The 23,108-nt window shown below is 43.1% G+C and overlaps 1 protein-coding gene across 2 annotated transcripts in view; it reads right to left on the reverse strand.

Annotated features, from left to right (window-relative positions):
* Positions 1-9,350: 9,350 nt before the first annotated feature.
* LOC127659102 (coiled-coil domain-containing protein 148-like) overlaps positions 9,351-23,108 on the reverse strand; it is a 76,544-nt gene continuing 62,786 nt past the window's right edge. Inside the window, exons 13-16 of one of the 2 annotated variants that reach the window (XM_052148747.1) lie at positions 18,109-18,227; positions 17,477-17,594; positions 17,024-17,158; positions 9,351-9,786 (exon numbers count right to left, since the gene is read on the reverse strand). In XM_052148747.1, coding sequence (XP_052004707.1) covers positions 9,640-9,786; positions 17,024-17,158; positions 17,477-17,594; positions 18,109-18,227 — 519 coding nt within the window. In that variant the 3' untranslated portion in view covers positions 9,351-9,639. Of the gene's footprint in view, positions 9,787-13,873; positions 14,315-17,023; positions 17,159-17,476; positions 17,595-18,108; positions 18,228-23,108 lie in introns of those variants that run through there. The other variant, XM_052148746.1, reaches the window with a different exon arrangement.

Genomic DNA, 23,108 nt, shown 5'->3' on the forward strand with positions numbered 1-23,108 from the left:
TGGATCATAAAGTGATTCCAAAAAGAACTGCTAAAATATATAATTTGTGTTGTTTTACCTGTGTAAATATACACTCCCCTAAACGATTATTAGGAACATCTGTTCAATTTCTCATTAATGCAATTATCTAATCAACCAATCACATGGCAGTTGCTTCACTGCATTTAGGGGTGTGGTCCTGGTCAAGACAATCTCCTGAACTCCAAACTGAATGTCAGAATGGGAAAGAAATGTGTTTTAAGCAATTTTGAGCGTGGCATGGTTGTTGGTGCCAGACGGGCCGGTCTGAGTATTTCACAATCTGCTCAGTTACTGGGATTTTCACGCACAACCATTTCTAGGGTTTACAAAGAATGGTGTGAAAAGGGAAAAACATCCAGTATGCGGCAGTCCTGTGGGCTGAAAATGCCTTGTTGATGCTAGAGGTCAGAGGAGAATGGGCCGACTGATTCAAGCTGATAGAAGAGCAACTTTGCCTGAAATAACCACTCGTTACAACCGAGGTATGCAGCAAAGCATTTGTGAAGCCACAACACGCACAACCTTGAGGCGGATGGGCTACAACAGCAGAAGACCCCACCGGGTACCACTCATCTCCACTACAAATAGGAAAAAGAGGCTACAATTTGCAAGAGCTCACCAAAATTGGACGGTTGAAGACTGGAAAAATGTTGCCTGGTCTGAGGAGTCTCGATTTCTGTTGAGACATTCAGATGGTAGAGTCAGAATTTGGCGTAAACAGAATGAGAACATGGATCCATCATGCCTTGTTACCACTGTGCAGGCTGGTGGTGGTGGTGTAATGGTGTGGGGGATGTTTTCTTGGCACACTTTAGGCCCCTTAGTGCCAATTGGGCATCGTTTAAATGCCACGGCCTACCTGAGCATTGTTTCTGACCATGTCCATCCCTTTATGGCCACCATGTACCCATCCTCTGATGGCTACTTCCAGCAGGATAATGCACCATGTCACAAAGCTCGAATCATTTCAAATTGGTTTCTTGAACATGACAATGAGTTCACTGAACTAAAATGGCCCCCACAGTCACCAGATCTCAACCCAATAGAGCATCTTTGGGATGTGGTGGAACGGGAGCTTCGTGCCCCACAAATCTCCATCAACTGCAAGATGCTATCCTATCAATATGGGCCAACATTTCTAAAGAATGCTTTCAGCACCTTGTTGAATCAATGCCATGTAGAATTAAGGCAGTTCTGAAGGCGAAAGGGGGTCAAACACAGTATTAGTATGGTGTTCCTAATAATCCTTTAGGTGAGTGTAAAAGAACAAATGTCACACATCAGATAAAACTGAAGATAGCTTAGCATATCGCTAGCTTCTTCTCCTCTTCATTTTCATCACATTTCTGTGATAGGGCGGTATGATTATTTTCAACAGAACTTTTTTGTTACGGCATATTTATTCATTTTACAAACTTTTCATTTGTTAATCTTTGTGGTAAGGTTTTGGGTTAGGTGTAGTGTTGTTGCGGGACATAAAAAAACAAAAAACACAACAAACATACTGTATGAATTAGAGCCCAATCGATATGGGATTTTGGAGATTGATCCCGATTTTAGAGGGGGAAAATTAACTGATTACTGATATGGTGGCCGATATAGTTGCACTAGAATGAAAACAGACATTTACTATGTGTATTGTGCACCGATATGACTATGCAAAGGTACTCAGAAGGCTGCTTTCTTAAACAAATATTTTGTCAAGGTATATTTTACATAATTTTTATATATTGTCAACAAATTCTAGAAATGAATACTGAGAAAATAAAGATAAATAGCTAAACAAACATCAGTACTGTATGTTCAATGTCAGTCAGCTGCTGACCATTAAAATAAAGAATGAATAAAAATAAAATAAATAGCTAAATAAACATCATTACTGTTTAGTGTCTACATGCATTTACACCTGCCGAGTCAAGAGATAAACAGCGGCAGCTGTGTTATACAGTTTTGTGTTATATAAGTTCAGGGAAACTTTCAACGGTGGAAAACCAGACTTTTAATTATGAAATTTTATAAATGCAACAACTGGAATTGTTCGGTTGAAGGGGGTACCAAACTGCTAATCCTGAGTAAACAGTTTGGTGAATATATGTTTGCACATTAGCTTCACTGGCAAGCAATGAAAGTAGCAACGTGGATAGCTAGTTAGCTATAAGCACGTTGTCACAGAGTAAAAGATGGACTTTATTTACTTTCCAGGGTAAATAGAGGGATGGCTGATATCCCACTGAACAATGGATTGAAGAGAGGCCAGTAGAGGATACAGTTAGAGAGTTACGGGCGAATTCTACTCAAGAAAGCTGTTGAGACCAGGTGAAGGGGTTTTCAGGAACCAGTCTCAGATCACACCCTGGTGTATTTAGAGGTGTTGCCACATATGAAGATAAGGAAATCATATATTTGGTGCTTTAATGTATCCCTTTTGCAAAATCCTGAATTCCAAAAAATGCTAAAGGCTGAAATCAATGTCTATATTGAGACCAACTGGTCCTCGGTATCCTCTGTGAGCATGGTTTGGGAGGCACTTAAGGCAGTTCTTAGGGGTCAGATCATACAGTATGCCGCATTCACCAAGAAATATAAAGCACAAGAACACGTGGAATTGGAAGGGCATATTAAAAGTGTCATGGCAGAGCTGAAGCACCGAATGTCCTCTAATGGCCTCACATAATTGACCCAATTGAAATACAGATAAAATACTATTTTGTCACAGAAGGTGGAGTTTTGGCAATTCAGGGCAAGGCAGTCACACTTTGAGTCGGGGGACAAAGCATGTAAGCTTCTGGCTAAATATATAAAACAGAGAGAGTCTTTTTCTACCATTCCCTCAGTGAAATATTTACCTTGGTCACTCATATTAATAATGCTTGAAAAGAATTATATCTTGATCTTTATAGTTCCACATCTTTGTCTACCGAAGAGGATATAAAAAACTTTGTGGAACCATTAGAACTACCTAAACTGTCAGCTGAGCAATAAAATACTCCTTCTTCTGTGATCACCTTGGAGGAGCTTGGCGAGGTAATTAAGGCCTTGCCTACAGTAAGGCTCTGGGGCCAGATGCTTTGCCGCTGAATTTGTTAGATCTTATGCTACAGAATTGGCTCCACTTTTGCTAGAAGATTACACAGAATCAATAAAGAATGGAAAGCTTCCTCCAACCATGTCACAAGCCCGGATTAGTCTGGTTCTTAAAAAGGACAAAGATCCAAGTGAGTGCAAGAGTTAACCTCCAATTTCCCTGATCCAGCTAGACATTAAAATATTGTAAAAATTTTTGGCTAACCGATTAATTATAGGTAACAGCAGTACAAACAAATGGATACATTTCAGATTATTTTACTTTGGATAGGGGCATCCAGCAGGGTTGTCCTCCTTCCCCATTATTGTTCTGTCTTGCCCTGGGACCATTAGCAGCCGCAATAAGAAAGGAAGATGATTTTCCAGGGGTGATGGCAGGAGGTATTGCGCGTAAGCTTTTGCATTATGCAGATGATAGTTTATTATTAGTTTACGACCCCACTAGATCTATGCCTTGCCTTCACAGAATTATTCATTCCTTTTCTAAATTCTGAGGATACAGAGTCAATTGGTCTAAATCCGAAGCTTTGGCTCTGACAGCATACTTCTCAGTAACGGCTTTTCAGCCGTGCGCCTTCCAGTGTCCCAAACAGGGCATTAAATATTTGGGTATTTTATTCCAAGCAAATTTGTGTGATTTAGTTAGAGTTAATTTTGACCCTTTAATAAAACAATTTCGAGCAATGTGGGCAGGTTAAAATTCTTCATTACATTTATCTATGAGGTTAATGTTATTAAAATTAATTGTATTCCAAAATTTCCTACAATCTCTCCCTATAGATGTACCACTCTCTTATTTCAAGTAATTTGATAGCATAGCAAACTGCTTTATTTGTATTTATTTTTATAGTCCCAGATTACATTTCAGTAAGTTGCATAGGCTAGGCTTACCCAAGGTTTTGTTTTATTATTATGCATTCTTTCTCAGACATTTGGTTCATTGGTCACTTCCACCTGAGAGAGCCGCTCCCTGGTTTTGTATTGAACAGGAAGTTATTGCTCCTATTTCGCAATTGCAAAGCCTTTCTATCAAACTAACCGGAGAAGTTAAGTTACCCGTTATCTCGCATTTGCACGCGGTATGGACAAAAGTGTCTAGAGTTTTAAATTTGGACATTTATTTAAATGTTGCGTTCAGCATATGGCTGAACCTAAAGTTATGTATTAATAAGTCCCCTTTCTGCTGGAGTGGATTGTGAGGGAGGTTAATATACACGGTGTCCTATATGAGAGTGGAGTGTCAACATTTTGCGATTCCCAGGTCTCAATTCTTCAGGTTGTTTTTTTGGGAGTAGCATACACCCCCTAGAGCAGCAGATACTCTGGGAGTGGTGATTACTGCTTTTGGAAAAGGTCATGAGACATCAGTGTATTACTCCCTTCTTATTAAGAGTCTAGGGGATGGAGCTTCAAATTCTCTTAAGAGATTATGTAAGAAATTTTTAAACTTGTTATTAGAGGATGGAGTGTGGGCTAGGATTCTAAAAAATATCAAGACTACATCTAGAGATGCCCTTATGCAATTTAAGATTTTACATCAATTATATTGGAACCCCTCTAGATTGTACAGGCTTGGTCTTAAAGACACACCCACCTGCTGGCAATGCTAATCAGAAACAGCCCATATTTTTTGGTGGTGTTTTTAAGATCCAAGAATTTTGGTTGAGGGTTCAGAGTTTTATGTGTGATGTATTGGGCACTCAAATTTCATTTTGCCCCAGACTCTGTATTTTAGGCGATGGGGCAGTCATTAACATAGGGGATAAATGCATAAAAAATTGGGTCCTAGCCAGTGTTATAATCGGCAGACAGATTATTCTTAGGGGATGGGTGTCGGCTGGAGTGCCCTCATTTCAAGAGTGGTGCACAGAGATGGGGAGGGTAGGGGCATTCGAGGAAATGTCATGTAGAAGGCTAGGCTTTGAGTGCTCTCGGGGAGGGGCAGTGGAAAGAGAAGTGTAATTTTAAATGTGTGTGATTTTTTTAATATACATTTTTCCTTTTTTTTCTTTCTTTTTTCTGTGTATATTCAAGTGTGACCACATGGATACTTGTTGATATTTGAAAAGGGAATAATGGTGGTTAAATATTGATTTTGTGAATATATGTTTTGCTTTTCTGTGTCAATTGTGTGAATCAATAACAGTGCTTTGCCCGAGCATTTGAACATGTAATATGTTCTGATCGACAACCTTGCTTTAAAATATGTCCCGAGGACATGCCACCCAGGGTCACGTGATCATAAACAGTATAATTACATCCACAAAGTGACCATTGCATGTACCATTGTACCATTGCAGGGCCCTTCGAAGGGTCATTCTTCCATGTAGAACTTTAGAAGTTATGTTTAGAGTGTTTGTACTCAACGTGTGGTTTACAAGCCTCATGTGGCTCTTTGTGACATTGTGTTGCAGCTCAAAAACTCACATTTCTCAAAATTGCTCTTTAACAAACCTTTATCTAGGGCTTGTCAGTTAACTGACAACTGCAGGACTTGATACTTGTCTTGTCTTGATGTTGATTGGTATGCTTGTTAGTGTTGATAAAGAGTCTGTACATATTACTCTTCTCATTCTTGTATGTCTACACATTGAAGGGTAGGCATACAAGAATAGAAGAATGATAATTCTGTAGTGAATACTGATGCAGTATATGGTCAGCTGTCCTTTTGCAATTTAAACTTTAAACTGTCGTAAATAAACAGCGACCACTGAATGTCCAGAATCTGGTTCTTTTGAACCATCTGTAAATCTATACATATTGTTGTACCACTATTTCTAGAAATGGATATTAATAAAGCCAAATTAATGCCTGTCTTTGCATTGTTTCTTTTGGCTGACCGGACTAACACTAGAATTCAGCCAGATGTTATTTCACACAAAGGCATTTCAGTTCTAGGTTGTATGTACAACTTTAAGAATCATTGCAAGTCACGTGAAAATGACCAGAAACGACAGTGTCAATCAGAATTTCCTTTAGAACACAGATCAGAAAATGAAGCATAGATGTATAGAATAAGTAAAGAGAATTTAGAGGAGTGGAAACCTGAATTGTCCAGTTCAGAACTATTGATCGTCATGGTTACTGTTGTAACATCTGTTCCCTGATGGAGGAAACGAGGCGTTGTGTCGAATGTAGTGAGAATTTGCATGTCCCGACCCTGGACTTACGGGTATAAATGGAGGTTTAAATTCAGGTTTTTGTACTGAGGTGCCGAAAATAAGGTACGGCAAATCACAGTGGTAGGTGTCGTGGCAAAGGGGACACAACATCTTGTTCTCTCCATCAGGGAACAGAGGTTACAACAGTAACCATGACGTTCCCCTTCTGTCACTCACTCTAAGTTGTGTCGAATGTAGTGACACAAGGGGTCAAATTTCAAAGCACCACGCACTAGACCGTGTTACGTGAACTGCTTACACAGGTGCAAGCAGGCTGCTGCGTGCAAGAAGCAACTGTACCGGCCACACGTAACCCTCCCCAATGCCCCCAGAAAAATGTGTCATATACAGACTTTAGGTTCCCAGCACCCCTAAGGGGAACAGGCGCTACATGACCATCATAGGAGCAAGCCAGCCAGCCGTGGACTTTTCTCTCCCTATGTTTCTCGCATAGAGTGTAAAGTGGCTGGGCCTATCTTAACGCTATGAAATGCGTTGGGGAAGGCGATCTTTCCCGATCCTATTCTTTCAGGGGAAAAGACCCTGTGGAAACCACATCCTGCCCAGAATAGGGGGAGGAGATATGTGGCCAATACACCACATGGGTTGTCAAGCCACACGTGGGAGTGGCGTGATGGCAGGTCCTATCTGATGAGGGAGGAGCTCTACAAACACAGTGACCGGGGGCAGAGGGACTGCCCAAGGGAGACGCGGGTCCACCGACAGGGGGAAAATACATCACAGGGAGTTTCCTAAAGAGGGAATTAAGCCTGTGGAGCCCTACCCCAGTACAGAGAACTTAGTGGCTCATAATGGGTCTGGTCGCAAATTCCTCAGCTGAATTCGAGCCTAGGCCAGAAGGCTAAGGAGGAAGAACATCCAGGAAGCGAGAGCTTAGTGGCTAACATGGGAGAGAAAGCGTATTGGATCAACTTGGTGAAGGGTGCTAAGTGCAAGCGAAACACCTGGTCGGCTGTTCCAGTATTACCAAGTTCTACCGGCTCGGACCTGACAAAACACTGGACGAGACCGACTCAACCCTGAGATTGTAGAATCTCACAAAGGTGTTGTCCAGCCTACTGCTCTGCAGATGTCTGCTAGGGAGGTGCTGTTGGCCAGTGCCCACGAGGATGCCACACTTCTCATTGAGTGTGCTTGAACCCGCAAGGGGAGGGCACGGCCTGGGTCTGGTAGTCCAGAGAGAGGGCGTCAATGACCCAGTGAGCTAACCTCTGTTTGGAGATGGTATTCCTTTTCCACCATCAGCCAAAGCAGACAAAGAGCTGCTCAGAACATACGCAAATAGATAGATACGCAAAGCACCTACCGGACACAGCGACGAAAAGGCTGGGTCTGCCTCCTCCCTGGCTGCGTTTGCAGGTTCACGACCTGATCCCTGATGGGAGTCGTAGGAACCTTGTGCATGTAGCCCGGTCGCGGTCTTAGGATGACGTGAGTATCTGTCGGATCGAACTCCAGGCAAGTGTCTCTGACAGAGAACGCTTGCAGGTCCCCAACCCTCTTGATGGAAGCAAGGGCTATCAGGACGGGCGTCTTCTAGGAGAGGGCCATGAGCTCAACTGAGTCCAGCGGCTCGAAGGGGGAGTCTCTGAAGGCCCAAGAGGACCACTGAGATATCCTAGAAGGAGAACAGGCTTGGCCGGGGAGGTTTCAGCCTCCGGGTGCCTCTAAGGAACCTGATAATCAATTCGTGCTTACCCAAGGACTTGGCGTCCACTGTGTCATGGCTACATACACCTTCAAGGTGGAGGGGGACAGCCTCCCCTCCAACCTCTCCTGCAGGAATGAAAGCACTGACCGAACTACGCATCTCTGCAGGTCTTCAGATTGGGAAGAACACCAATTTGTGAATAAACGGCACTTTAGGGCGGAAAGCTGCCTGGTAGAGGGAGCTCTGTCTTGGTTGATTGTGTCTACGACTGTAGGTGGTAGGTCACTCAGGTCTTCTGCGTCCCATCCAGGGGCTAGACATGGAGGTTCCAGAGGTCTGGGCGCGGATGCCAGAGGGTGCCCCGTCCCTGGGAAAGGAGGTCCTTCCTCAGGGTAATTTGCCAGGGAGGTGCTGACGCGAGGAGCGTGAGATCCGAGAGCCAAGTCTGAGTGGGCCAGTAAGGGGCCACTAAGATGACTTGTTCCTCGTCCTCCCTGATCTTGCACATCACCATAACAAGAAGGCTCACTGGGGAAATGCGTACTTGCGCAGCCCCCGGGGCCAGCTGTGTGACAACACGTCTGACCCGAGAGGGGCCTCTGTCAGAGAGTACCAGAGCGGGCAGTGGGAATTGTCTTGGGAGGCAAAGAAATGTACCTGTCCCATGCCGAACCGGTCCCATCAGCTGGACCACCTGGGGGTGGAGCTTCCACTCTCCGCCGGGCAAGACCTGTCACAACAGCGCGTCCGCTGTCATGTTGAGGTTGCCGGGGATATGAGTGGCGTGCAGTGACCTGAGTCGCTGCTGACTCAAAAAGGAGGTGATGGCAGAAGAGTTGTGACATATGACGAGAGCGCACGCCATCTTGGCGCTTTATGTACGCTACCGTCACGGTGCTGTCTGAACAGATCAGAACGTGCTTGCCCCGAATCAGCGATCCGCAGGGCAAGGAATACAGCCAGCAACTGTAGGCAGTTGATGTGCCAATGCAGTCGAGGCCCTACCCAGGAGCCAGCGGCTGCGTGCCCGTTGCACACGGCGCCCAACCCCATTGAGAGGCGTCTGTGGTGATCACGACATATCTGGACACCTGCTGTAGGGGACTCCAGTCCGCAGAAACAGAGGTCTGTCCAAGGGTTGAAAGTCTGATGGCAGGAATGGGTGATTAACACACGGTATGTGCTGCGGTGCCATGCCCATCTCAGGACTCGAGTCTGAAGCCAGTGCTGAAGCGGTCTCATTTGCATCAACCCGAGTGGCTGAAATTGCGGCCAAATTATCATCTCTTTCTATTTCCTCACCCATTATGGATGTTTTATATTCAACATTTTCATGATCTTGTGAGATAAAAGAGCTTATTCATTTCACATGAAAAGAGGATGTTTACCTAGAAGTCTTAAAGGTACAGCAGCCAAAAATTCAGTCAGAGAAAAGGTGGATAATGGTCATGAAAAATTATATTATGTTTTGCAGCAAAAATGACTAACATTATAAGCCTTAGGGAGAAAAAACTTTAGAATGATATGACTCCTTTAATTCAATATTTTTACACAATTCCTGTTGGATTCAAATTACATAGTGTCAAAACGATTTGTGCAAATGAATGTGGATAGAGTGCTTTCCTCACTGTCTCTGAACATGCTTATATAACTATGATTATGTATAATAAATGATCATGAATATTTAATAAAGTGATGTGGTTAGGATCTGAAGACGGTGGACTCCATGTCTCGTCTGGGTGGTTTTAGAGGTTGGATCTCAGACAGGACGTGTCTGGCGTAGACAGTGTTGTGCAGACCTGCACTTCTGAGAGCCTGTTCAACTCGCAATCTCGGATCAGACGCAATCTGAAACACAATAATACAATAGTACAATTATACAATAATAAACAAATACTTTAAAACATACTAGTCTACTTAAATTTGTATTGTTTGTAAGTGAATCTCACCAAACCTGTCAAAAACATGTCCAGGTCACATTTCACCCCAAAAATAATGAAAACTGATAAAACAAATGTAACAAAGATATACAATTTTAATTAAACATAAATAGTTTTAAAATTCTGAGATATCTTGCATACACAAAATTATACTTATTCTTTCTTTCTTTTTTCATTGTGACTATTTTCATGACAATTAAGCAGATCTCTTCTAAATTCCCATTAATGTCCTGCATCAGAATGTTTCACTTTTGAGTTTCTTTAATTCTCATTCTCAGTTATGATTCTCATTAGAGACAACATACATCATTTTTTGTTGCGTTGAAAAAAGACTAATTCAATCACTAATACTAATTTCATATACACTCACCTAAAGGATTATTAGGAACACCATACTAATACTGTGTTTGACCCCCTTTCGCCTTCAGAATTGCCTTAGTTCTACGTGGCATTGATTCAACAAGGTGCTGAAAGCATTCTTTAGAAATGTTGGCCCATATTGATAGGATAGCATCTGCAGTTGATGGAGATTTGTGGGATGCACACCCAGGGCACGAAGCTCCTGTTCCACCACATCCCAAAGATGCTCTATTGGGTTGAGATCTGGTGACTGTGGGGGCCATTTTAGTACAGTGAACTCATTGTCATGTTCAAGAAACCAATTTGAAATGATTCGAGCTTTGTGACATGGTGCATTATCCTGCTGGAATTAGCCATCAGAGGATGGGTACATGGTGGCCATAAAGGGATGGACATGGTCAGAAACAATGCTCAGGTAGGCCGTGGCATTTAAACGATGCCCAATTGGCACTAAGGGGCCTAAAGTGTGCCAAGAAAACATCCCCCACACCATTACACCACCACCACCAGCCTGCACAGTGGTAACAAGGCATGATGGATCCATGTTCTCATTCTGTTTACGCCAAATTCTGACTCTACCATCTGAATTCAGGTTTTTGTACTGAGGTGCCGAAAATAAGGTACGGCAAATCACAGTGGTAGGTGTCGTGGCAAAGGGGACACAACATCTTGTTCTCTCCATCAGGGAACAGAGGTTACAACAGTAACCATGACGTTCCCCTTCTGTCACTCACTCTAAGTTGTGTCGAATGTAGTGACACAAGGGGTCAAATTTCAAAGCACCACGCACTAGACCGTGTTACGTGAACTGCTTACACAGGTGCAAGCAGGCTGCTGCGTGCAAGAAGCAACTGTACCGGCCACACGTAACCCTCCCCAATGCCCCCAGAAAAATGTGTCATATACAGACTTTAGGTTCCCAGCACCCCTAAGGGGGAACAGGCGCTACATGACCATCATAGGAGCAAGCCAGCCAGCCGTGGACTTTTCTCTCCCTATGTTTCTCGCATAGAGTGTAAAGTGGCTGGGCCTATCTTAACGCTATGAAATGCGTTGGGGAAGGCGATCTTTCCCGATCCTATTCTTTCAGGGGGAAAAGACCCTGTGGAAACCACATCCTGCCCAGAATAGGGGGAGGAGATATGTGGCCAATACACCACATGGGTTGTCAAGCCACACGTGGGAGTGGCGTGATGGCAGGTCCTATCTGATGAGGGAGGAGCTCTACAAACACAGTGACCGGGGCAGAGGGACTGCCCAAGGGAGACGCGGGTCCACCGACAGGGGGAAAATACATCACAGGGAGTTTCCTAAAGAGGGAATTAAGCCTGTGGAGCCCTACCCCAGTACAGAGAACTTAGTGGCTCATAATGGGTCTGGTCGCAAATTCCTCAGCTGAATTCGAGCCTAGGCCAGAAGGCTAAGGAGGAAGAACATCCAGGAAGCGAGAGCTTAGTGGCTAACATGGGAGAGAAAGCGTATTGGATCAACTTGGTGAAGGGTGCTAAGTGCAAGCGAAACACCTGGTCGGCTGTTCCGTATTACCAAGTTCTACCGGCTCGGACCTGACAAAACACTGGACGAGACCGACTCAACCCTGAGATTGTAGAATCTCACAAAGGTGTTGTCCAGCCTACTGCTCTGCAGATGTCTGCTAGGGAGGTGCTGTTGGCCAGTGCCCACGAGGATGCCACACTTCTCATTGAGTGTGCTTGAACCCGCAAGGGGAGGGCACGGCCTGGGTCTGGTAGTCCAGAGAGAGGGCGTCAATGACCCAGTGAGCTAACCTCTGTTTGGAGATGGTATTCCTTTTCCACCATCAGCCAAAGCAGACAAAGAGCTGCTCAGAACATACGCAAATAGATAGATACGCAAAGCACCTACCGGACACAGCGACGAAAAGGCTGGGTCTGCCTCCTCCCTGGCTGCGTTTGCAGGTTCACGACCTGATCCCTGATGGGAGTCGTAGGAACCTTGTGCATGTAGCCCGGTCGCGGTCTTAGGATGACGTGAGTATCTGTCGGATCGAACTCCAGGCAAGTGTCTCTGACAGAGAACGCTTGCAGGTCCCCAACCCTCTTGATGGAAGCAAGGGCTATCAGGACGGGCGTCTTCTAGGAGAGGGCCATGAGCTCAACTGAGTCCAGCGGCTCGAAGGGGAGTCTCTGAAGGCCCAAGAGGACCACTGAGATATCCTAGAAGGAGAACAGGCTTGGCCGGGAGGTTTCAGCCTCCGGGTGCCTCTAAGGAACCTGATAATCAATTCGTGCTTACCCAAGGACTTGGCGTCCACTGTGTCATGGCTACATACACCTTCAAGGTGGAGGGGACAGCCTCCCTCCAACCTCTCCTGCAGGAATGAAAGCACTGACCGAACTACGCATCTCTGCAGGTCTTCAGATTGGGAAGAACACCAATTTGTGAATAAACGGCACTTTAGGGCGGAAAGCTGCCTGGTAGAGGGAGCTCTGTCTTGGTTGATTGTGTCTACGACTGTAGGTGGTAGGTCACTCAGGTCTTCTGCGTCCCATCCAGGGGCTAGACATGGAGGTTCCAGAGGTCTGGGCGCGGATGCCAGAGGGTGCCCCGTCCCTGGGAAAGGAGGTCCTTCCTCAGGGTAATTTGCCAGGGAGGTGCTGACGCGAGGAGCGTGAGATCCGAGAGCCAAGTCTGAGTGGGCCAGTAAGGGGCCACTAAGATGACTTGTTCCTCGTCCTCCCTGATCTTGCACATCACCATAACAAGAAGGCTCACTGGGGAAATGCGTACTTGCGCAGCCCCCGGGGCCAGCTGTGTGACAACACGTCTGACCCGAGAGGGGCCTCTGTCAGAGAGTACCAGAGCGGGCAGTGGGAATTGTCTTGGGAGGCAAAGAAATGTACCTGTCCCATGCCGAACCGGTCCCATCAGCTGGACCACCTGGGGGGTGGAGCTTCCACTCTCCGCCGGGCAAGACCTGTCACAACAGCGCGTCCGCTGTCATGTTGAGGTTGCCGGGGATATGAGTGGCGTGCAGTGACCTGAGTCGCTGCTGACTCAAAAAGGAGGTGATGGCAGAAGAGTTGTGACATATGACGAGAGCGCACGCCATCTTGGCGTTTTATGTACGCTACCGTCACGGTGCTGTCTGAACAGATCAGAACGTGCTTGCCCCGAATCAGCGATCCGCAGGGCAAGGAATACAGCCAGCAACTGTAGGCAGTTGATGTGCCAATGCAGTCGAGGCCCTACCCAGGAGCCAGCGGCTGCGTGCCCGTTGCACACGGCGCCCCAACCCCATTGAGAGGCGTCTGTGGTGATCACGACATATCTGGACACCTGCTGTAGGGGGACTCCAGTCCGCAGAAACAGAGGTCTGTCCAAGGGTTGAAAGTCTGATGGCAGGAATGGGTGATTAACACACGGTATGTGCTGCGGTGCCATGCCCATCTCAGGACTCGAGTCTGAAGCCAGTGCTGAAGCGGTCTCATTTGCATCAACCCGAGTGGCTGAAATTGCGGCCAAATTATCATCTCTTTCTATTTCCTCACCCATTATGGATGTTTTATATTCAACATTTTCATGATCTTGTGAGATAAAAGAGCTTATTCATTTCACATGAAAAGAGGATGTTTACCTAGAAGTCTTAAAGGTACAGCAGCCAAAAATTCAGTCAGAGAAAAGGTGGATAATGGTCATGAAAAATTATATTATGTTTTGCAGCAAAAATGACTAACATTATAAGCCTTAGGGAGAAAAAACTTTAGAATGATATGACTCCTTTAATTCAATATTTTTACACAATTCCTGTTGGATTCAAATTACATAGTGTCAAAACGATTTGTGCAAATGAATGTGGATAGAGTGCTTTCCTCACTGTCTCTGAACATGCTTATATAACTATGATTATGTATAATAAATGATCATGAATATTTAATAAAGTGATGTGGTTAGGATCTGAAGACGGTGGACTCCATGTCTCGTCTGGGTGGTTTTAGAGGTTGGATCTCAGACAGGACGTGTCTGGCGTAGACAGTGTTGTGCAGACCTGCACTTCTGAGAGCCTGTTCAACTCGCAATCTCGGATCAGACGCAATCTGAAACACAATAATACAATAGTACAATTATACAATAATAAACAAATACTTTAAAACATACTAGTCTACTTAAATTTGTATTGTTTGTAAGTGAATCTCACCAAACCTGTCAAAAACATGTCCAGGTCACATTTCACCCCAAAAATAATGAAAACTGATAAAACAAATGTAACAAAGATATACAATTTTAATTAAACATAAATAGTTTTAAAATTCTGAGATATCTTGCATACACAAAATTATACTTATTCTTTCTTTCTTTTTCATTGTGACTATTTTCATGACAATTAAGCAGATCTCTTCTAAATTCCCATTAATGTCCTGCATCAGAATGTTTCACTTTTGAGTTTCTTTAATTCTCATTCTCAGTTATGATTCTCATTAGAGACAACATACATCATTTTTTGTTGCGTTGAAAAAAGACTAATTCAATCACTAATACTAATTTCATATACACTCACCTAAAGGATTATTAGGAACACCATACTAATACTGTGTTTGACCCCCTTTCGCCTTCAGAATTGCCTTAGTTCTACGTGGCATTGATTCAACAAGGTGCTGAAAGCATTCTTTAGAAATGTTGGCCCATATTGATAGGATAGCATCTGCAGTTGATGGAGATTTGTGGGATGCACACCCAGGGCACGAAGCTCCCGTTCCACCACATCCCAAAGATGCTCTATTGGGTTGAGATCTGGTGACTGTGGGGGCCATTTTAGTACAGTGAACTCATTGTCATGTTCAAGAAACCAATTTGAAATGATTCGAGCTTTGTGACATGGTGCATTATCCTGCTGGAATTAGCCATCAGAGGATGGGTACATGGTGGCCATAAAGGGATGGACATGGTCAGAAACAATGCTCAGGTAGGCCGTGGCATTTAAACGATGCCCAATTGGCACTAAGGGGCCTAAAGTGTGCCAAGAAAACATCCCCCACACCATTACACCACCACCACCAGCCTGCACAGTGGTAACAAGGCATGATGGATCCATGTTCTCATTCTGTTTACGCTAAATTCTGACTCTACCATCTGAATGTCTCAACAGAAATTGAGACTCCTCAGACCAGGCAACATTTTTCCAGTCTTCAACTGTCCAATTTTGGTGAGCTCTTGCAAATTGTAGCCTCTTTTTCCTATTTGTAGTGGAGATGAGTGGTACCGGTGGGGTCTTCTGCTGTTGTAGCCTATCCGCCTCAAGGTTGTGCGTGTTGTGGCTTCACAAATGCTTTGCTGCATACCTCGGTTGTAACGAGTGGTTATTTCAGGCAAAGTTGCTGTTCTATCAGCTTGAATCAGTCGGCCCATTCTCCTCTGACCTCTAGCATCAACAAGGCATTTTCGCCCACAGGACTGCCGCATACTGGATGTGTTTCCCTTTTCACACCATTCTTTGTAAACCCTAGAAATGGTTGTGCGTGAAAATCCCAGTAACTGAGCAGATTGTGAAATACTCAGACCGGCCCGTCTGGCACCAACAACCATGCCTTGCTCAAAATTGCTTAAATCACCTTTCTTTCCCATTCTGACATTCAGTTTGGAGTTCAGGAGATTGTCTTGACCAGGACCACACCCCTAAATGCATTGAAGCAACTGCCATGTGATTGGTTGATTAGATAATTGCATTAATGAGAAATTGAACAGGTGATCCTAATAATCCTTTAGGTGAGTGTATATATATATATATAAATACAGCAAATTAAGAAACATATTTTCTTTTAATTACAGAAAACTAATCTTTTAGCATTATAGTAAAGACAATTCGGAGGGGGAAATGTGCTTAACTGTAATAAAAAAATATGAATGATCCTAAAATTAGGCTTTTTGTTTTTACCTAAATTATAAGTCTTTCCTCCGATTGTGCAGTTACATATAGACATGTTCTTGACAGAGTTTGTGAGATCATAATACATCAGACACAATCTAAAACATAATAATAGAATAATACAATTATATGATAATGCATATAAATTAAAACCTGTTCTTATTTATTCCTCACTAAACTCACTAAACCTGTCAAAACACCTGTCAAGGTCACAATTTACCTAACAATTAAAAGATCAAAAATAAGAAAATAAAAAAGGAAAGAAAATAAATTATAATTTGTATATAGGAAACAAAGCCAATTTTGCATTGTGCATTATTTTCATAACCATTACCTCCAAAATCTCTGGGTGTTTGTAAACTTCTTGTTATTCTTATTAATCTCAGTAATTCTTCACTAAATACTACCATGATGTATAAGTACTTTACAATAAAAATATTACATCAAATTAAAATACATTATTTGTTTATTTATTAACATTGCATTAATAAAAAAAAAAAAAGGTTTGTAGGTTGTGCTTTCATAACAAAAGCAGCTGTCTCATAAATGCTTTGACATGACCAGAGTTAAAACCAGTAACTTATCACTGTTTCAGGTTTATTTACAGTTTGTGATGTTAAACTTTCAGTGTTACGTAACAGAAGTATGTAGCATCTGTAAAAAATAAATAAAAAAGCTTAATCACTGTCTGTCCTTGGCAAATGTTTTCTGTAGAGGTCACAGTCCAAAAATGTCATTACTGGTTAAACATTACTGTCTACTGAGCTTTAACAATGAGGGAATGTCCTGTGTACAGGAGCAGATGGTTACAAGACCAATACCTCTGAGATAAAAAGATATACTGTACTGAAATACATGATATCTGAGTATTTGCCATATTTACCTGTGTATCAGTGTATGTGTTTAGCTGGTACAGTGGTCTTTGCAGTGGAAACACTTCATCAGAGTGTTGTCGTACTCTCCACGCTGCTGTTTCTCCCATCATCCTCTCTGGGTCAGCCTCAGCTACTTTACAGACCTGTTAGGCAAACACAAACTACATTTTTATATGGTAAACCACACAATTTATGTACATATAATTCCTTTACAATAGTCATTAATGAACCCCTTTATAAAACAGTAATGTAAAGTGTTCTTGTCTTTGTCCTAGTGTTTGTGTTTTTTTTTTTTTGTTTTTGTGCGTTTTTAACTTTGTGAAGTGATATGACAATATCAATAAATGCATATGGGGGGCCTTACCTTGGCTCATTTACATCTTTGTGTGTGTGTGTGTGTGTGTGTGTGTGTGTGTGTGTGTGTGTGTGTGTGTGTGTGTGTGTGTGTGTGTGACGCGGACCTGGTTGCGTAAGGCCTGTAGTCTCTCCTCTCTCTCATCCTCCTCCTTCTTTTTTTGCTTTTCTTTAGCCTCTCGCTGCTGTATTTTCTGCTGTAACAGTTCTTCTCTGAACTTCACCCTAAACACACACAAACCCCATATTATACATTTTGATACTTTATCAATAATAAATCTATCAAACAAATAGCCAAACACCCTCAAACAATTTGAGAATGTACAAATTGCACACTATCCAATAAATTAAGTTTGTACTATGCAACCAAGTACACCACATAAATTATTGCATTCAACAATGCAATGCACTTAACCAAAACAATGAGCGTTTGAGTATCTCAATGGGAACAGCATTTACACATAAATACACAGAACTTCATTCTGGAAATGCAATAACAGTGAGGACAGACTCTGAAAATAGAAGCACACTCTATATATGGTACAGAGGTATGCATAGTAGATGGTATAAATGAGTGTTGTTAGTGATGGCAGTCTTTGTGACCTACTGTATGTGCAGCTGTTTATTCTTTGAGGCTGAGATGTTACTGGCATTGGTATCATTCTTAAAAGTGCTTAAAGGGTTATCTATTTATTTTTGTTCTTTTTTGTTTAAACCTTCAGGGACCAAAGCATCATACTTCTCTTTATCTCTCTTCATCTGTTCTTCCATCTCTTTCCTCAGTTCAGCAAGTCTCTCCATGTCTCTCATTCTCTGCTCCTCTCTTCTCCTCTGCTGCTCTTCATGAAACTTATTCACCTGTGTTTGTGAGAAAGAAGGAAGGAAGGAAAAGGAAATAAGGAACAAATAAAAGGGGAAAGAAGGAAGTAACGAATGAAGGAAGGAAGGAAGAAAAGGGAAATGTAGTTTAATGGAGAAAAGAGAAATTTACTTTAAAATTATAAGTAATGAATTACAAACACTCTTGTTACTGTAATTAAGAAGTATTTTTCAGTAATTGCACTTTATTAAAAAGTAAAAAATGTACTTAGTTAATTAATTTGTTTAATTAATTAAAATGAATAATACACATACAATTATAATAAATTGGAAAAATAGTATCCAGAGGGAATGGTGTTCAAAACAAAGGGGAATCTGGCATCGTCGCGGTGAAACAGGGCTCCGTGAAGATCGAGGATGTTTCCAAGGAATGGCCCAGGCTTGAGCGAGGTCGGACGGCCACACGTGCTCCCCTCCTGTGTCTGTGGTACATGGGGCAGTGCCGTCCTTGGCAGCCTGTCTTACTAGGCCAGCGGCAGGTGAGAGGGGAAGACGGCCCTGCCTCTAACCTGTCGGCCGCAACGCATGCTGTCTGGACCTGCTCCTCGGACCACCGGCACGAATTAGATGCTTATTAGACCTGATTGAGTTCACCTTTTGTCCCACCTTTTCCCATCTTGTTTTCTGTTTCCTCTATTAATATTTGCTTTATTACTACCAATAATAAATGAATATAAAGTGTGATTTCCTCGCAGTGATTTGGTCAAGGTGAAGGTTAGGAAATTTAGAGAAATGTTTGATCCAGGTCAAATTAAGCTTGATGTTACTACTGTAATATGGTGTTAATTTAGTAACCATGTTTAGTTATGTAAATACCATGGCGATACAATGGTAACTGTAGTAAAACCATGGTTCATTATTGTAAGGGAAGTTTAGTGGTGGGGGTTGTAGGGTGTCTGTGGGACTTTAAATAAAGACAATAAACACACTACAGTGATGCACATATTCTGTTTATTAGTATTTCATTAGGGGTGCAAATAATATCTCCCATACTTACATACAGCTGCTCAAGCATCCTTTTCAACCACATGATATATTTATTAATGTTATAGACATTACAAGAATATAATGATAATTATTAGTGCCTGACCGATATATCGGTCGGCCGATATTAGCCTTTACTGATATGCGCAGTTATGAAGACCTTTTTTCAGAACAGATACTGCAGAAAACAATGATTTAGAATTGGTGTCATTACGTAGTTTGTCCAGCAGAGTGTGCTCCGACTCCTTTGTTTACAGAGCTGACTCTGAACTGATTGTGGCTCTGCAGACAGGGCAGAGTTAAACCGTGTGTTCACAGTAAGCTGCTAACTAGTTTGTGAAATACATACTGGAAAGTTAATAAACACAGACCCCATCATTTTCCCTTTTCAATATAACTAATGTAAAGTTAACCCTGTCCCTGACAACCATATCACTCATGTCTGTTTGCTGTTAGTCAGCTATAGTTTGTCAACGCAGTCATTAATGTAGCAGATTGAAAGGTATATATCAGAGCATCTTTTTACAGCACATCAGACAACGGTGCAGTGGTGGATTGTGTCTGCTGAGTGTTGATGCTACGCTGTTACCTAGTTGGTGAGAAGCAATGCTGGTCCATCGTATACTCTCCGTGACAACAAGCTTATAGCTAACTAGCTAACCACGTAGCTACTTTCATTGCTTGTCAGCTGATTGGAAGCTGTGTAAACATGTATTCAACAAACTGTTTTATTCAGGATTCACAGTTTGGTACCCCCTTCAACCGAACAATTCCAGTTGTAGCATTTATAAAATGTAATATTTAAAAGTCTGGTTTTCCACTGTTGAAGGTTTTCCCTGAACTTGTATAACAGAACACTGTGTAATACCACTGCCACAGTTTTTCTCTTGACTCGGCAGGTGTAAATGCTTCTTGTTTTACAACCTGCTAATAATTGACTGGCAGTATTAAAATAGTCAGCATTTGACTGATACTTAACGTCTAGGTTACTGTCGTAACCCCCGTTCCCTGATGGAGGGAACGAGACGTTGTGTTGGTGAAGTGACACTAGGGGTCTCTCTTGAGAGCCTCAGTTGCCAAGGCAAATGAAAATTGGCAAACAGAATTTGCATGTCCCTCCCCAGGACATACATGTATAAAAGGAGGGAATCATGCATCTGTTTAGTCAGGTTTTGCACTGAGGAGCCGAGAATAAGGTTCGGCCGTTACAGTGGTTGGAACGGTGTTGTGGCAAGAGTGACACAACGTCTCATTCCCTCCATCAGAGAACAGGGGTTATGACAGTAACCCCTACGTTCCCCTTTTGTCACTCACTCTGAGTTGTGTCGGTGAAGTGACACTAGGGGGCCCTATCCAATAATGTCACGACAATGAACCATGTTATGTGAACTGCTGATGCGGGTGCAAGCAAGCTGTTGCATGCCAAAGGAGCAGCCCGCACCAGGCTGCACGTAACCTTCCCCAACACCCATAAAAATGTCATACACTTTTTAGGTTCCCGGCCTCACTCTTCTCTTGAGGGGGGAGAATAAAGCAATGTGCCAAGCATGGGCGCAGGCCACGCCAGCCTTTTCTCTCTCTCTGTTTACCATAGGGCAGTTAGACGCGGCTGAGGCCATCTAACGCTATAACATGCATCAGGGAAGGTGTTCTTTTCCGACTCCTATTCTTTCAGGTGGAAATGACCCCGCAGAGACCACATCCTACCCTGGCTGGGGAGGTCACATGTGGCAAATACGTCACATGGCTTATGAGCCACACATGGAAGTGGCCTACCTGGTGATGGAGGAGCTCTACAAAAACAGCAACCAGGGGCAGAGGGAGCTGCCCAAGGGAGATATGGGTCTGCTGACAGGGGAACCGTACCACAGAAAATACAACACAGGGGTAAACGTGATGACCGATACCTGTGGAGCACCTATTCCAGTACAGAGTATTTAGTACCCATAGTGGGTCTGGTCAGGAATTCCTCCACCGAATTCATGAGCCAGAGGCCTATGGAGCAAAAACATCCTGGGAGCGCAAGACTTTGTGGACTCACCTGGGGGTAAAAGTGCACGGGTTCACCTCAGAAGAGGGGAAAAGGGGTTATGTGCAAGCGGTACACCTGGTCAGCTGTCTAGAGTTCTACGTGCTCGGACCTGAAGAAACATGAGCCAGGGCCGACTCAACCATCGGAGGTGTTTGACTCAAGGGTGTTGATGACCTCTTGGACAAACCTCTGTTGGTGACAGCATCCCTTTCCACTGTCCGCCACAGCAGACAAAGAGCTGCTCGGAATCATCTAGAGCTCTGTGTACGGTCCAAAGTAGGTTCGCAAAGTACGCACCAGACACAGCAATGATAAGGCTGGGTCTGCCTCCTCCTTGGGCAGTCGCTTGCAGGTTCACTGTCTGGCCCTGAAGGGAGGCCATAGGAACCTTGTGCACATAGCCCGGTCAGGGTCTTAGGGTGAAGTAAGCATCTGCCAGACCGGGCATAGGACACTTTCAGGTCCCCGACCCTCTTAATGGAAGAGAGCGGAATCAGGAGGGCCATCTTCAGAGGAGGGCACACAGCTTGAATGAGTCAAGTGGCTCGAAGAGGGTTCTCCTGAGTGTCCATGGCGGTCACAGAGAGACCCCGTGAGGGAAACAGGCATCGCCTAGGAGGATTCAGCCTCCGGGCACCTCTTAAGGGACCTGATGACCCGGTTGTGCTCCTGCAGGGGCTTAACTTCCACTGCATTGTGATAGGCCGGTATAGAGGCTAAAAAACACCTTCAAGGTGGAGGGGGACAGCCGCCCCTCCAACCTCCTGTGCAGAAATGAGAGCACTGACCTGACTGCGCATTTCTGTGGGTCTTCTGATCAGGAAGAGCACCAGCTGCGAACAGATGCCATTTTAGGGCGTGGAGCTGCCTGGTAGAGGGAGCTCTGGCTTGTTTGATCATGAGTACGACAGCAGGTGGTAGGACACTGAATATAGAGTACTGATCTTTATTTAGCTTTTTATCTTTATTTTCTCAGTGTTCATTTCAAGAATGTATAATAATAATGTCAAATATTCTTTGATAAAAAAAATTGTTTAAGAAAGCAGCCTTCTGAGTACCTTTGCATAGTCATATCGGTGCAAAATTAGTGCACAATCCATATAGAAAATGCTGTTTTCATTCCATCTCAAAAATGTACTATATCGGCCACCATATCGGTAATCAGTGAACCCCCCCCCCCCTCTAAAATCGTTATCGGTCTCAAAAATCCCATATCTTTCAGGCTCTAATAATTATTGCATTTGACTCACTTCAAACAAAGATAACATATACCACATAACCACCATGTAAATACAATGGTATGTGACATCACTATAATCTAATATCGAAGTACCATGGTAAATATAAAAAATAAAATGTAAAATAATTCGTGATTGAGCAAAATGTGTTTTTATTGGTAGCATGTACAAATATAATTAATATATTTAATAATTATATTAATAAATATTATTATATTAATAATTAATATTATTATTTATTATATCATTATTTATTTTTACATGCACATGCATTTTATATTGCACCATCCTCGATAGTTGTATACAGTATTGCACTGCACTATACTATACTATAATTCAGTGATAATCCACTTCGTCAGGTGGTTCTTTGCCTCCACGTCATGCATTAAAATCGTTTAACGCACACCTGGTCATGGATTATTCCAATTGTACCAAGATCACTTGCCAGCATTGATCAATTACAGCAGTCATTGATTATTACACTGCAAATTTTGATTGGAAAAATAAAAATAACTTTTTCTATGGGTTGTTAGATCTAGAGTTCTGCCTGTTCTTGTTAGATCTAGAGTTCTGCCTGTTCTTGTTAGATCTAGAGTTCTGCCCATT

This window comes from Xyrauchen texanus, chromosome 18 (assembly GCF_025860055.1).
Source record: "Xyrauchen texanus isolate HMW12.3.18 chromosome 18, RBS_HiC_50CHRs, whole genome shotgun sequence".
Lineage (NCBI taxonomy): Eukaryota > Metazoa > Chordata > Actinopteri > Cypriniformes > Catostomidae > Xyrauchen > Xyrauchen texanus.